We start from the raw sequence: 17,106 nt of genomic DNA, 5'->3' as shown, positions 1-17,106 counted from the left end.
CTACATAGGATTGTAAAGTGACAATATTTCCTACATAAACGAGAATTCACTGACATTTTAGTGAGACGACCACAAAAAATTCTGGGGGTAAACTTATTATCTCGATTGGAAATTGGCAATTTCAATGATTCAAAATTCAGAGGGAAAAAGAATAATAAATGGAGCACATATCAAATTTGTGACTCAATATAAAAGCATGTCTCATTTGTGGTCATTTCTGTATCTTTTAATTTCTAACAGTTTTCAAAAACTGGGTCCACTGAATTTTGAACCTTTAGCTGCGCCATTTGATAACCTCCGGTTGTGTTGAAACTCAATACTTGAGCAAAAGTTTACCCCCCAAGAAGAAATATTTGAGCAAAAAGAAGACCTTCATTCTAAAATCTCAGCTTCTTCTTATCACCATTATGTCTGATTTATGCAAGGCCTTCCTGAACAGAATGGTTTCTCTCTTGGACTAGGATCGAAATTGCTTCAGTCATGCGCATGATGGTCAAGCAAGGTTTTCTTCCGCCAAATCACTAATCTCAATGGAGATTTCAACGGTCAAAATTGAAATCTCCATTGAAATCTCAAACCAAATTGTTTGACTTGACGGTCTTGCGCAGCGTATCAGGACTCGAGCAAAGTCCAAACGGCCTTAAATAACTACTGTCAGAAAGAATGGCAAGATGTAACGCCTGAGAACATCTGTATTTGTCATAATATTTAAGTGATGAATTATCTTCTTTCATAAAATTAAAAAAAATGGACATACTGATTATATCCTCTTGTTCATTGTAAATTATAACAAACTTTATAGCATATTTAATAAGACAATTCGATTTCAATTAAAATGCTACTGGAGCTAGCTTCAAGAGAAGTAAGAGCAAGACAATTCTCATTCTCTCAGGTAAAACTAAACCCTCCTACAAGTTTCCATTGATGCAAGGCTTTTAATAACCCACTGATATTATCCAAACTAAGTGAAATGTTGATCAGTTGAAAGAGACCTTGACATCAATCCTTGCCTCTGAAATGAGGAACTTGATCAAAATATACCTGAATTTCATCCGTGGCTATGAATCTCGAAAAAATTTATGGGAAAAAAAATAATTCCGTTCAACCAAGACACGATGAAAATCTTTAACTGTTGAAAAATTGAAGAACATTAAAAACACTTTTAACATATAAATTTTATATATTCGAAGAGAATTTACCTTGAGAAAATTCTTCAGGTAATATCATTCAAGACGAAACATACCTTCTTCAATTTGATAGGTAATAAAGAAAAAAAACCCAGAGTCGAAAAAAAAAAATCAGATATTTTACCTTTGGATGTGCTTTATAACATTGACAAAGGCCTAAAAGACCTTGCAGTCTCTTCAACTGTTCTAGGACAGGAGATGGATACAGATAACCTAAGCATGGTCAATTTACTTCTGAACAAAATTCACAACCATCTGCAAACACTGCAGGCATAATATATGAAGCAGTTTTTCACATGAAATCCGCTCATGGTGCAACAGCCTCCAGGATAGGCTTGTATGGATGCATTCACAAATTTGAGCCAGGGGCAAGAAAATATGGCACACAAAATTTGGCAACAGGGTGACAGTGATCACAGATGCACAGGGCCCCATGGCACAGCATTAGAGAACCTTGGATGCCAAAAATAGGTGTCACGAAAGTAATTAAAATGAATCAACAAAGCATCACAATCAACCAACCAATGTCAACTTTCACGTCGCAGACAAGATATTCAATTGTGTGCTGTGTTTCAGGATGACCTAGAACTTGGAATTATATTTACATTCTGGCTAACTCTGGTTAAGATGAAATTTAACATTACATTCCTATTGTATTGTCAGTCTAAATTTCACAAGTGCCATAAAGCATAGTGGAGCTTAATAAACACCAGAACATCCACTCAAGATTTCATTCCTAATTATCGAATAGTGAAACACTGACCACTCAATGAAACCACCACCTGAGAAATTACTTCAATATCGACACCCAGTATTCATCGCTGTACAATGTCGTATCCTTTGGTTTCCTTGATTCCTTCACTGGCCTTGCAATACAAAGTCGAAACAAGAATCTAGCAACCATCGCCAGCCATAATGGATATCATCTTTTTGCATCTTGTTTTCTTTTGGAATACCACAAATTTGAACAAGCGAAGGAGGCATACTGTCACATCAATGAGAAAGCATCGGCCATGAATAAGCATCCCAATTCCCAAACACCAATCCCCCCCCCCCCCAAAAAATAAAAAAAATAAACCACCACCAATGTGGAAGGGGAAAAAAACGACGAGAGGAGAACTTAAGCTCACTCAATACCTACCATTGAGTGCGAACTGAGACTTATGGAAAGAACCAGATCTTAATAAATACAGCTAGAGCAACTTGCAAAGTAAATGCAGCCACCACCACTACCATGAGATCAGTTGTGTCGATGTAAGACTTTATGTTCAGAGAAACAAATGAGGCTGAAGCCACAGCAGTGAGGATTATAATGAGCCACCGGAGGATCTCAATTGGGATTAGCAACAGAATCTGAAACCTCAAAGAATGCATTAGAAGTTGTGAGAATGAGAAACTCTTAACACTAACCAAATAACACCCAATAAATGTATCACTTTTTCCCTTGACGACAAACAAATGAAATACTGAACTAGGAACAGTTTCATGCATAAAACCCACAAGTAAAGGAATACAGTACAAGTTGATCTCACAAAGGAGTAGTAGAATTGACAAGTAGTTAAAAAGAGAACTTCCATTGTGAAACAGCAGCGTCAGCACAGAAGATAACAGCCAAACCAGTCAGCAAAAAGGATGATTAGAAACTACTAAATCCATCATGATATAGGAATTATTTGAAATATTGCCTGGACAAGATGGCTAGCAGTGAGACACAATTGCATTGCAGAGGAACATAAGCAGCTTAGCTTCGCTCTGTTATCTATTACAGAGTGAAATTGCTATCCTACTGTCTCTTTCAAAATCATCAGGAAGCAAACATCGATGTTGACTGATTACTTTTTCATCCATGTTCGTCAGTGGGACTTTCATAATATTTATATTTTACACATCCAAACCAGGTAAACATTGAAGAATTCGGATGACTAGCCAGAGTCCTAGACAGTCGCAACAAGACCCTGAGCCTACTCTCCTGTCACAACAACCCAAACGAGATTGCCCCCACAGAAGCAGGGAGAAATTGGGACAAGATTTAAAAGAGAAGAAAAACCACAAAGTAAACGAACCCCTTTGAACTCTCAAACTGTCAGGATAGCAGCTCACCATTCCATGTTGTGAATTTCCTAATCCCCAATCCTTGACCAGATGCCATCCATGCGGATTTAAAGTAAAAATATAACCTTCTATTGGATCATCAAATCAGCCAATTTTAGGTCGGAAAATTCCTTAGGAAGTGAAGTGGTTGAATTGATCTGAAGTTTATGGACCTCTTGTTATCCATCTGGACTTGATAGGACATAAGAGTGGAGCAATGATTACCCTTCATTTCATGATTTATGGCTCATGCAGTAATCAAAATAAAACTGAAGCCACATTCAGATAGCAGGACTTACAGAGCTGAGGTTAAAGATGAAGAGAGAATATCCCCACATACACCAGAAGTGAACAAGACTTGCACTTGATCCAAGATGCTTAATCAAAAAGTAAAATGCCAAAGGCACCAAAAGTGCATAGCCATAAACTGCCCAAGCAGCCAAGTTCAGAAAGCTAACATCAAAGCTCCAGGATGTGCTGCTATCATTTTGTTTGCGCATCAGGTAGGTGGCACAGTTCCCAAGTGAAGCCAGCACAATGACCAACGTGGTGGAAATCCAAATCAGCCCATATCTAAAAACAATTATCCAATTAACAATATCCATTAAAATTAAGAAACGAGAAAGAGGGGAAGATTGCAAACTAGCTACATAACAAAGCATGATAAAAAAAATTAAAAAAAAAAAAAAAAAAAAAAAAAAAAAAAAAAAAAAACCCCCACCATGGTTATGTTGTCCCTCATTCCCATTTTCCACCTCCTTGATTTATTTTCTTTCCCTGCCAAGAGAATCAATTTCTTTCTCGTACTGGTAATGGTGATTGGTCTGTAGTTTCAAGGCCATTCTTCCATTTATTGCACCATATTTCACCATTCGCATGGCATATCTAAACCATCAAGTCCTGTCCAATTCAAATCCTTTCAGTTGACTTCCTCAATTGTTTGGGGTTCTTATTTGTTGCCTTTTCAAAAAAGTGAGCAAGACCTTGGATTTGAATTCAGGGACACAATCAACTTACACAGTTAAGACAACCCAGGCCATTTTTTACTTTTTAGAGCAAATGAGAACAGCAATGCCATATCCTGCTCCTATTATTTTCTCTCCAAAAACCCCCCTGGGGGGCTGGGATGGGAGGACTACAGACTTTCAGATTGCACCAGTTCAAATAAAAAGAAATGCTTCCTATCCGTTGAGCAATTGGGGAAGAAAGAAAGTGATGCAGATCTAAAGACCTACATTAATGGAATCCTAGATGGATAGATGATCAAATAGGAGCCAGTTCTTCAAAGATCTTGATCAGAACCAACGTATGGAACAGAAAAGGCTAAGTATAGATAGGTTCAGTTATGACATATAGAGAAGGGTGTGCGGTCTCGAAAGGTTATGGTTTGACAGCCTCTGTGTTAAGTAATGGAGATGCTAACAACTTTGGGCTTAACTAGGTCCGAATGGGGGTTCAGGGTCAAGGTGAAAAGTCAATAGGGGTTTTTTGAAATAGGGAGAAATTGGAATAACTTTACGTGGTGTCATAAATCATTTACTAATTAGCTGGCCCAGAGGTGTCAAAAGCCAGTGATGTGAACAGTCAACCTCCCCCCCCCCCAAAAAAAAAAAAAAAAACCCAATAATTGGGCCCAAAACTCAGACGCAGAAGCCACTCCAAAGCTGGCCGAATCCCACTCAAGAGTATTTTGGTAATTTTTCCTGCTCATTAGGGCTCAATATGGGTCTAGATTTATTCCCTCCATCCAAGGGTTATGGATCTAATTTTTATTTATTTATTTGGGTTAGTAAATTTTAAGTCATGAAGAATCCAAGTCCATTACAAGTTAGTTGTGGATAAGATAAGATTCCTTATCCAAGAGGGTTCTTATCTTTTAGGAGTCTGTTTAGATTCCAAATCTAGGATTTAGGTCTTGTAGTAATTTGATTCCATTTTGAGTGTTTTGGTCAAGAGTTGGGATCCTTATCCGTTAGGCTGTGTTTGTTTGCTGGAATAAAGGTGGGGTGGGAAAATTCTTGAAAAAAGTGTAGATTTCTTACTTTTCCTTTAAATCCCAAAATGGCAGATTGTTTGGTTGTTTGGGGTGGGAAACTGGGAGACAAGTTTCCTTGAATCAAGAAAACTTGTCTGCTGATGTGGCAGCCCAACTTTTCCACCCCATGCCATTTTAAAACCCCACATATTTGGTGGGACTTTGTGGGAAAGTTGGGAAAAGTAAAAAGTGGGACCCACCCCTATCACTTTTCCACAACCCTTTCCTTTCCTTTCCTTCTCCCTCACCCCACTACACATGGGACCCACATGTTTTTTTTTCCCACCCCACCTTTGCAAACAAACACAGCCTTAGGGAATCCCAACCCAAGAGTAACTTTTTAAGGGGCTAATGTAATTTTTAGTTTTGATGATTAATAAAGTCCATTGGTTTGAGGATCAGGGTCTTCTTGTTGGGCAGGCCCTAGTTGAGTAAAGTATTCAAGTTTTCAGCCTCTTCTTCATCAATCTAGCATTGCACACACATCCCACAAGCAACCACAATTAAACTACATTAGAACCAAGTAGAAGAGTTCCCCTACCCTTCCCCCACTTCCCCTAGACCATCTAATGAGGACATCAGTGAGCAGTTCCGAGTTTACCGGCGATGCCGACGTAGAGATCATCCCACGACAGCATCTATGTGGATGGATGATGAGTTCGGAGGTTATCAGATTGCTAGGATCCCACGACACAAGATCTCTCTCTCTCTCTCTCTCTCTCTCCCTCTCCTGGTGGTACTACTTCCCCCTCTCTCCAGGTAAGCTCTTTCTCCTCCTTTCACCCTTGTTTCCCACTAGAAAAATTCCCCTCGCTCTCCTCTACAAAGATCTACTCTCTTTTTTCTCAAAAAAGACCTAGTTTCTTTCCTGGAAATCTTCTTCTTCTTCCCCAAACCCCACGGTTCTAATTTTCTTGCAGAAAAAAATCTTTGTTTTTTTTTTTTTTTTTCCTTTGGTTAGTCTCCCTTCCCTTCTCTTTGTTTCTTTTCTTTCTCTCCCTCTCTCTTATCACCTACTCTCCTTCCTAGGATACACTATTACTTCAAAATTATTTTTTTCTCCTTTCCTAGGATTCACCACTACTTCAAAATATTTTTTCTTTCTCTTATTTCTGTTCCTAAATGCTTTCTAACCCCTGTTTTGCAACCAGGATCAGCAGGTAACATTATCTCTCCCTAAATATTTCTCATTTATTCTTTGGTAGTAGTTTTGTTTAAAACAAAAACTTCCCAAGACTCCCTTTACATTGTTAATTGTTGAATTCCTTGTTAGAAATCTGATATTGATTAGGATAGCTCTATTTTCTTTAAGTTTCTTAATACCCTAGCATTCAATTTAGTGTTATGGTGCTGTCCAGCCACTGGATAATCAATCATCAAGTGAATATTGATCCGCATCTGATGTAACCCAGGTCTGGATTAGATCTTCCAGGATCTTCTGAGATAGCAGCCAGCATTAATTAGGGTTAGGGTAGGTTTCCAGGGTGGGTTTGGGTCTGCATTGCTGGTTCTATAAATTTAGAACTGGGTCGAAGGGTTTTGGGGAGTTTTAAGGTAGTCTGGTTAAACTAAATTAGGGTTTCAGAGGTTCAAAATTCTGCAGAATTCTTACAAGGAAGGAGAAGAAGTGCAAAAAATATCTGGGTAATGGAAAGAGGGCAGTTTGGGGAAGATAGCGTAGGGGAATGTTCTAAAGCCTGGTGTAACTCTAGGGGAAAGGGAATGGGGTCTAAAGGGGCTGGGGAAGTAGGTCCAACAGAGGGGGAGGAGTGTTGCTATTGCAGGAAGAAGAGGGAGGGGAAGGGAGAGGCTACAGTTCTAGGAGGGGAAGGGTAGGGGACTTAGAAGGGTCTGAATGACTGTGCTGCTGAAGCTTGAAGGAAAAGAAGAATTAAAATTGCAGAAACACCGTCACAAACCCAGCCACAGGTCACCCAATTTGGATCCCAGTATCCCACAACTTTCTCTCAAAGCCAATTCTTCAATTCAAATTTTATTCATCAAACAAGCTACCAAACTACATTGACTCTTAGGCTATTTATAGCCTTCAAAACAGAACTAGACTTGACTTGGGATACCTTATAAAGGATCCAACTACTTAAGACATGGACTCTATTAATGAAAGATAATCCAACCAACTACTAAAAGAATCTTGCATAAACTAAAAGATAAGGATTCTTATCTTATCCACAACTGAGTAACTCCTATTTAAACTAAAATTCTCAAATAACTTTTAAACTAGTACTTCAAATAACAAAAGACAAAGGAAAAGGACTCTAAAAAATAACTGGATTTATCCCAGCTAATTAGGATATGATACAGAGGTGGAAAGTGACCAAATTGGGCTTGGGCCCTCTTTCAGGCCTCCTTGGGCTGTCCTTGGCTGGTTACATCATCATCCGCAAGATTATTCCCTTAATGATGCAGAACCAGCACCACTTTGAGCTTAATTTCCTTAAGAGTAAGCCTAGAGTTGGGGTACCTAGGTTATGGGCCTCTGATTCCATGGGCTTACTTTGTAATAGGAGCAAAATATAGATACTTGAGCTGAATGATAGAATAACTAGTTCACATAGCTTATTTTAAGTCCTTCAGGTTTAGGTCAATTGAACTGGTTCTATGTGGTTCAATTTAAGTCAGCATGTGACTAGCACATGACTTACTAGTAGAGTGCTACGACTTTATTTTGAGTCTATCTAGTTTCCTAGTTTGTTTAAGCTACCTAATATGTTAAACATTGGGTTAGATTCTTCCTTTTTTAAAGTAAGAATCTATTTTTGAGCTTTCTATATAAGGTTGTGATGGGATAGGGAGACATCCTTTCAAGCTAAGCTGCTTTACAGTAGATATTGATGGTATTCGTGAATCTCTTTCTGGATCTCTTATTTATGGAAGAAAGATTCTTTCTGATGCCTTTATTCCTACTTCTGCAGCAACCATTAGTCCTGGCTTTTCTCGCTAGTTGCCTCAACCTCCTACATAGGTAGAGGGATACTTTACAAATAGGGGCAATTGCTTTGCACCTGATGGTGATACCCCCTCAATACCTTATTGGAGCTTTGTAACTAGTGGCCGCTTCTCCCATTGAGTCAGCTGTTTCCCAGTGCGCGGAGCCCCAACAGGGAAGGTGTTAGCGGTTTATCATGGGGTCAATAATGCTGATTCCTTTTCTTGTGCTACTCCTAGGGCAGGAAAAGAAAGAGATTATGGAATATTATTGAACGTGCATTTGATTATTCAAATTGCTGATTGCAAGTTTGGCATCTGTGTTCCTTCACTGTGAGAGACCATCGTCTAATGTTTAAAGTCAAGTCTTATTAGCTCCTTGGTGCTTCAAGTCCAAGTTGCTATTTGTGCTTGGTGTTTGAAGTCCAGGTATTAGCTTCTTGGTGTTTAAAGTCCAAATGCTGCTGGTTCTTGGTGTCTTTAAGGTCCAAGAAAGCTGTTGGCATTTGGTGTTTTCAAGTACAAGCTTCTGTCGTGGCTGTGGTCAATCTGAGTTTGAAGTTACAGATCATTTGAAGCTGCTGCCACTAAAGGACTGCAACTACACTGAAATAAATTCAAATTCTACACTTCCTCTCCGTATCAGAATAACACAAGCACCACACTATTCTAGATATTCTTGTTAACCGCATCTGACTTTTCATTCCCTCCCTTGCCAGTAAGAACTAATCCACCTTCCTCTCAGGTAGAAATACTGGGGAAGATGACTGTGGGATGATGCTCTAAGGCTTGGTGCAATCCTAGGTGAAGGGAAAAAGGGATCTAAAGGGGCTGGGGAAGTGGGCCTAACAGTGGGGGAAGGGGCTGCTGCTATCACAGGAAGAAGGGATAGGGGAGGAGAGGTTATGGCTGCTATGGGGAATGGATAGGGCTGTACTTGGAGGAGGACTGAAGTCTGAAGGAGAAGAAGAACTAAAATCACAGAGAACACTGTCACACCTAGCCGCAAGTCACCCACCTTGGGATCCCACGACTTCTCTCAAAGCCTATCTTCAATTCAAAATTTTGATTAATTCAAAACTGAGAAACTACATCAACTTCTAGCCTATTTATAGCCTTTAAAACAGAACTGGACTTAACCAGGGATTCCTTAACTGACAAGGATCCAACTACTTAAGACTTGGACTCTAATTAGTAAAAGACTTGGACTCTACATGGGTCTTCTTTATAGTTGATGATACCACCACCTTACATGGACTCTTACTTAATCAAAACACTTGCTAATTAAGATAAAAAGGACTCAACCAGCCAACTTGACCAAGTCAAACACAACTAACTTATAATGGACATGGACTCTTAAATCTTCATAACTCAAAATTTACCAACAAAAATAAAAAATCAATAAACAAAATTAGATCCATGACCCTAGGATCGAGGGGATTCAAAGTAAACCCATATTGAACCCTTAAGGGCATGGAAAATGACCAAAATACACCTGCAGTATTCAGCCAGCTTTAAGAGGGGCTTATTTGGATCTGGTTTTTGGGCCCAATTTTAGGGGAGGGGGGGGGGAACCCTCGTTACATCACCTAGTTCTGTCCAATTTGATATGGTTCTTTGGAGATCCCATTTAATTGGCCCTTATTTCTACCTAAGGCTACATCAGCAAGAGTCTGACTAGCTAAATTATCTCAGAAAGTGAAAGTTTGGTTTTGGCTTTTTGGTAAAAAGACAATAATATGAGTTTTTCTAGTTAGATGTTAAAAAGAGAGCAAGGATAAATACTCATCTGCATCACATGTAGTAAATTTAGGGGACTAAATGGAAACAGATGTGGTTGATTTTGGAGTTTGACACATAAATTTTGAAAAAAAATAACATGTCGTTGTCAAATAAGTTTCATTCATATCAGTGTACGGAGTGTCGGAGTGCTCAACTTTTTGATAAGAAATTGCAGGTTAATTTTCCAACCAGAAGGAAATACTTCAAAGTTTTCATTAATCAAGATAACAAAGATAGTCTATACATTCTAAAAAACAATTATGCTTTAATAATGCCCCTCCTTCCCACTCATCAAGGTTTTTGCAGCATGATACAAATCAATCAAAACCAAACATAAATAGCCTCGCTTGTTATGATTTTATTTTGAAAAAAAATGTCCTAAACTTATAGAACAGGAGGAATTTTTTCAAGAAATAAAATTAATCATCTAAATTGAAAGCGAAATAAAAAAGTTTACATACAGATATCTTTAAGAAACCTATATATTTAGCAAAATAAATGTGAAACTTACAGATCTGGGTTAGCATCAATCTTGCTGAAAAAGTTTCCCCCAAGAGGATTCAAAGAGCTTATAACTCTTTCAAGGACAACATCGGTATCCACATTGAAATATTGTTTGTATGACGAAATACTAAACACTCCCTTCCAAGCATTTGGTGCCTGTTGTTCATCTCCTGCATGGGAAAGAGTCCATAAAAATGGAAGATATTATCAGGAATAAGTTAAGAAATAAAAGTTTGACATCAAGCTTTGATTTAACTGCAGCAACACGACCAATGAATACACGATGGATGCAAGGGAAATTCTACATTTACAAAAGCAAGGAAATTAAAATTGAGCATAGAGGAAACAAATGCCTCGGTTTGAAACAGAACCAACAAACTCCAAGGAGTCAAAGTGTAATGCCAGAATGTTTAAACGACCCCCCCCAAAAAAAAAATCAGTATTAAAATAAGAATAACAACAATTAAGCCTTGTCCCAACTAAATGGGGTGGGCTACATGGATTCTTGCCTTCCAATCAGTTCTGTTCGAGGCCATGCTAGATACCAAGCCTAAGCTATGCATATCCTTTCTCACCACTTCTCTTAAAGTTATCTTAGGTCTACCCCTAGCTCTTCTAGTACCTTCAATCTGGATTATATCACTTCTCCCAACTTAAATGCAGTTAGCAACATGGGTTGGAGAAAAAAAAAAAGAAAAAAGAGAAGTCACATGGTAATAGAATGTAAGAAGGTAGAAGGAAAGAAGCACAGCCCAGAACAGGAAAATGTCAGTTAAATGGGTCAGCTACAAGGATCCCTATCTTCCACTATGCTCTATCAAAGGTCATACTTGGGACAAGCCCAAGGCTAAGCATGTCATTTCTCACAACTTCTGTGGTCAATTTAGGTCCAACCCTAGGCCTTAGGCATGGTTACAACAACCTCAGACAACTTTCTAGGAGTTTATCATTGACCAGTGCAATTCCCTGAAAGCTACACATGCTTCCCTAACTTTATACTTCCTAGTTTTGGCACACATCCATCTTGACATCCTCATCTCTTACACACAGCTTCTCTACATGACACTTTTTAGCTACTCGACATTCTGTCGTTACATCATGGTTGGCACTCAAGGCTATAGAATTTACCTTTAAGCTTAAAATAATATGGTCAAAAACAAAAACTCTGGACACATCTCACAGTTTCATCCATCCCACTTTAATCCTCTATAAAACAACATCCCTTACATCACTTTCCATACTTGTGGTTGACTCCAAATATCTAAGGAGCATTTAATGGTATCTCTTTGATGCAGATTCATCACCAAATTGAGCTTATTTTCTAATGAATAAAGTCTAGGGTTGAGTTATAAACATGTCTAGTCTTTGATCCTATGGGTGTTTAATGTACTAAGATACTTGTATGAGCCTAAACTACGGTAATTAGGTTATGAAGGGAATTAGCTTTAGTATCTAGTTATATTTTTTAGGATAAATTTGCACTCAAGGTAACTTAAGTTTACCAAAGAGACATGCAAGGTACCTTGAGTTTTAAGAGGGACACTTGGGGTGCCTTATCAATAGGTTAGATCTAAACCCAATATTATTTTCAATTTTATCCTTGTAAACCATTTTTAGTTACCCTATACACCCCCACCTCCACAATCCATCATGATCATCCCTATGTTGCAATCCATCTTAACATCATCATTTCTACTACACTGAGTTCATCTATATAATGCTTCTTCACAGCCCAACACTCTCCATCATACACATAGCTAGTGTGCGACAATCCTACAAAATTTTCCTTGATCTTTAAAAAATACGTCGACAACACAAGACCCCGGACTCACTTCTCCACTTCATCACCTTATTGTTATTCTTTGGAAAGCATCATCCTCTATATCACCTTTTTAGCTTAAGATTGAGCCAAGGTACCTAAAATAATCGTTTTATGGAATCTCCTTCTCACCAAGTCATCCATCCAATCACAAGTCACGACCAAAATTACACATTAGATAATATGTCTTTGTTCTACTTAATTTTAAAGCTTTTATAATCCAAATTTTCTCTCCATGATTTTAACTTGGTATTAATCTCATTGTGTCTCCGTCTACCAAAACAATATCATCAACAAAAAGGATACATTAGTGAATCTCATCTTGAATGTCTTTGGTCAAATCATCCATTATTAGTGCAAATAAACATTGGCTTAAAGCTGATCCTTGATATAGCCCAACTGTAAGTCTATAATCGTGAACTCAGACCACCTTGTCATCTTATTGTTCCTGCACTTGTCACCAAACCATCATACATAAATAAAAAGCTCCTTTTTACAGATGCAGCCAATCACCTGATTCATTGGCAGTAAAATATATGCAATATCAATGATTGGAAGAAGACACTCTATGCCATGCAGCTTTCTATTGAAGACAGAAAAAGTTTCAGAGTCAAATAATAACGCAGGTTTTTTTTTCCCCTTTTTTAACTTCAAGGAGCTCCATGGCCACACATAGAAGTGAATCAAAATGTACGAACTGACCAATGACAACGCAAGCCTTATGTCTATGATTTATCTAGTGAAATTGCCACTTATTGATGGTTGTCCAGGGCGCCATCACCAGTATTTGCATTTCCAACTAAACTCCAACATTTCAAGTAAATCAAAATTAACCAACTAAAAGCTACCTTACTACAAGCTTGACATTTTAACCTTCTAAATAGTCACTTTCAAGAGAAAAGGATCCTAAGCAAGCTGTTGATTGTCATACAAAAACAACTATGCCACAGTACTACAAGATATTCACACCATTGAGGGTTTATTTTTAAATATTTATAGGTACGTGACACTGAATATGGCTAAAAGTATACCATTTGTGCTTCCAAGAGATTGATATCCTCTCCCTCCATCTCCTCCATCAGCGGGAGGAAATATTTGCAGGTTTGCCTCAGGGGCTGCATAAGAAAGGTAAAGGAATCAAATAACTGTGTGATCCAACTGAAAAAAAAATGATGCAAAAACAAAGTGCTGATTTTCAAAATGAAAGAATTGTGAGTCAAAACTTCATACCACCATAGTTAGTGGTTTTCTTATCTTCATTAGTCACAGCCTGTACACAAGTATATAAGGATCAAAGGGTTTTAAAGTTCAAGGAAAGAAGCCACATCAAAGAACAGAATCTCATGCTTGAATAAAGAAAGTAGTCCAACAGTACATAAAAGTGTCAGCGGTAACTACTTTGAGACATGAGTAAACAGCGATGTATGCCTAAAATGAAGCTCTGCTTGACTTTCTTCATCTCCAGAGGGAATATTATTATGCTTACCTAATCAATATGAGGAGAATTCAAGACATCCAGCGTATAAGTTGTAAATGGAAAGGTGACATCAGAGTTAGGCATTTCATCAATACATTTACACAAGAGCAACAACAAAGTTAAAATTTCGAATGAGTTGAAAGATGGCAACAACTCGCCCCACTTGCCCACTTGATTAAGTTCGTTCTTGTGAGAAATTCAATCTGAATATCCTCAGGTAAAATGCAGGAAGACAACGTCAAACATAAGAATCCAACCAATTCAATAAATAAGCATCAATTTCAAAGAAAAAAAATCTCCTCACTGCGAATAATATTTCCCAGTTATTGAACACTGAGTAAATCTGACTCAACAATGTGAAATCCATATTAACCGTTATATCCACTTCCATTTTTTAAGTAAGATTTCTCTACAATAACTAAATTTTAGCTTAACACATAACTAGTCACTATCTACTCAGACAAGACCTTTTCTAGCTTGTTGCAGAGCTGTGTCTCATGAAGACTTCAACAAGCACAGTCAACAGAGAAAATAAAAATAAGAATCATTCTGATATTCAATATTTAGAAGACGGAAGGCCTAGTCTCAAGCCACAGCAAGAACCGCTCTCATTTGTCATGGTTATGTGAGTTGAGCCCCGCAAATTTGTACTCAATTGAAAAAAAAAAAAAAAAAAAGGGGGCAGATTTCATGGGCATGGAATAAACTAAAAATGAACAGCTCGAGTAGAAAATACTTACTGGAACTGAACCCAGTAAATGGCTAGTAGGAAGACTGGTAGATTCGTCCATGGCGAAATACCGAACAGAGAGAAGTTGGTGCCGAGCTGAAGAAGAATTCGCATAACCTCGACGTGCCCTAAACTTTTTACGGGTTTGCTTCCTCTGTCGGGAATTTAGAACCCCTTTGCTTTGTGTGGAAGCTGACGGCCAAGACGAGTCGCCTGACACCCATCCGAAACAACCCAGTAATGGTCCACTGAGTAAATGACGTGGCTTTTCTAAACCTCACGAAACCAAATAAACGGACTGCCGAAAGAAAAAGGAAAAAAAATTTTTTTTTTTTTTTTTTTTTTTAAATCTGGGGAGCTAATATTATACGAAGAATATTATTAATATATGTGCCGTTCAATGAGTGTGAATCCAATACCTCCCCATGGGAATTTGGATTGTTGTCAATGGATGAGTAGTAGGATGGTTAGGAACCTGCTTTTCAGTGAAGAGGTCATGGGTTCAACTCCTATCGGCGACATATGTAATATCTCTATCCCCATATATAAAAAGTGTCTTTGGATTGTTAACCGCTCAACATCAACTATCCTACCATTGGCGGGAAAAATAAAATTGAAGGCCACACCCTGAGTTGCGAGTCGGATCACCTCATACTCGGAATATCTTGTTCATTTTTTACAAGCTATTTCATTATAGATGTGTGACATGTGTCCCAACATCATATCAAAAATTTGAGGTTTATTTACAAGTTACATTGTTTTTTTTTTATTTAATCGCAATGCTTTAATGTGACTTATAAATTAATTTCAACCATTTGATATGATGTTATGACACATGTCACACATCTACAAAATAATATATAGTGTAAGGAAATGGACTAGATAAATTTCCCTTCATACTCGTAGTGCTCCCATTGTTTTCTTTTTTATCACAAAAATGATGTGGGACCTGTACTTGAATAATTATAAAAATATTTTAGAGATGGAATTCACGGCAGGTCCTGTGAACCCCAATATTTGTGCGATAAAAAAGCATTAAAGGAGCAATATGTGACCCTTAGTGGACTATGTCTGAAAATTAATGCCACCCCTTGAAAAATATGTCAAATACACTTTTTTTTTTTTTAAGCAATTTGATTATTTTAAAATTACAATAATAACCTTAAACAAAAGATGCTCGATGTATTATTGATCCCTTCTCTGGGGGCAGAACCAGGATTCAACATTCAGGCCTAATAATGAAAGTCCAAATAATATTTCCGTTGGGGAAACACTAATATTTTTTTCCCCATACATATTGAGATGGACCCTTAAAAGACCCATTGGGGGTTTTACCTCTGGATTATTTGATTATATTAAGGTATGGCCTACATATATTTTGTGGCGCAACACATATTTGAAAAAAATAGGTAAATTATTGATAATTATATTATTTTCAACAAAATATAAGCAAAGTAAATTAAAGCAACAATAAAAAAAAAAATGACACCTAACTTCAACCCTAAAAAGTTATATGCAAACCAAAATTTTATTTGGTACGAAATGCAAACCTTTTTTTTTTTTAGTAGGAGATGCAAACAAATGGTACTTAATTATCTTATTAACTATATACATTTTATTCACAATATACAATCAAATAACAAAAATTGCCGGTGAAATAAAGAAACAAAAATTATAAAATCAAATAAAAAGAGTAACAAAACAATTGAAAAAAAAAAAAGATAAATAAATTGAGAAAGATAAAGATTACTTAACCATGGATAAGATTTGATGACATTTTGAATACCTAATAAGAATTTTTTTCAAAATTTTTACTAACTCACATTTATAGAAATAAAATATAATAAATATAAATAAAATATGAGAGAGAAGAGATAGAAGAATAAATAGGAATTGAATAATTATAAATTTTAATTAAGAATAACATTTATACCTATTATTTTAAATTTTAAAATTGTTCTCAATATTGAAGGGGCAAATAAAAATATTTCACATGTGGAGAGAAAAAAATATAGAAAAAATAAATTAATCAAAATTTTAAAAAAGGGGGACATGACCCCTTCGGCCCAATTTTAAAATGTCCTTATGATTTGTGACTTCTTCATTTTTCAATCGTGAGTCCTCACAAAATTTGTGAGACATGATTGATGGATAATATTAAAGAAAATAAGACAAATGATACCAGTACACTATCGATGGTGGATGGATAAAAACTAAATGAAAAAAAAAAAAAATGGTGTTAATAATAAGAGGTATAATTTTGGTAACTCAAATGATAGTACTAAAATGATGGGCAATTAAAGGGATGGCACTAAAATTTTCCAAATATGATTTATGTCTTTCTCTATACATACTCTCTATTTACTATAAAATTATAGGTAATTTTAGGGATGGCGCTGAAAATTTCAAAAAATGATATCCTAATTACTTTTTCTCATCTCTCAAAAGTTATACTTCCCATCCATTAAAAAAATAAAAAAAATCAAATTTACCTATTTTCTCCACAAATATTTTAAAATGATTAAATTACCCGTT

General features: G+C 36.9%; 1 protein-coding gene across 1 annotated transcript; it reads right to left on the bottom strand.

Annotated features, from left to right (window-relative positions):
- Window positions 1–1,268: 1,268 nt before the first annotated feature.
- LOC149027848 (uncharacterized) lies at window positions 1,269–14,808 on the bottom strand. The gene is made up of 7 exons (XM_089166462.1): window positions 14,582–14,808; window positions 13,595–13,634; window positions 13,396–13,479; window positions 10,553–10,715; window positions 3,578–3,851; window positions 2,329–2,540; window positions 1,269–2,172 (listed from the first exon to the last, which is right to left on the bottom strand). Exons 1-6 carry the CDS (start codon window positions 14,630–14,632, stop codon window positions 2,349–2,351), a joined length of 804 nt encoding a protein of 267 aa, XP_089022588.1. The 5' UTR covers window positions 14,633–14,808; the 3' UTR covers window positions 1,269–2,172; window positions 2,329–2,348.
- Window positions 14,809–17,106: the final 2,298 nt, after the last annotated feature.

Source organism: Hakea prostrata, chromosome 1, assembly GCF_041222555.1.
Source record: "Hakea prostrata isolate BN-2017 chromosome 1, UWA_Hpros_2, whole genome shotgun sequence".
Lineage (NCBI taxonomy): Eukaryota > Viridiplantae > Streptophyta > Magnoliopsida > Proteales > Proteaceae > Hakea > Hakea prostrata.
Note: the sequence above shows the minus strand (reverse complement) of the source record. Positions and strands in the feature narration are given on the sequence as shown.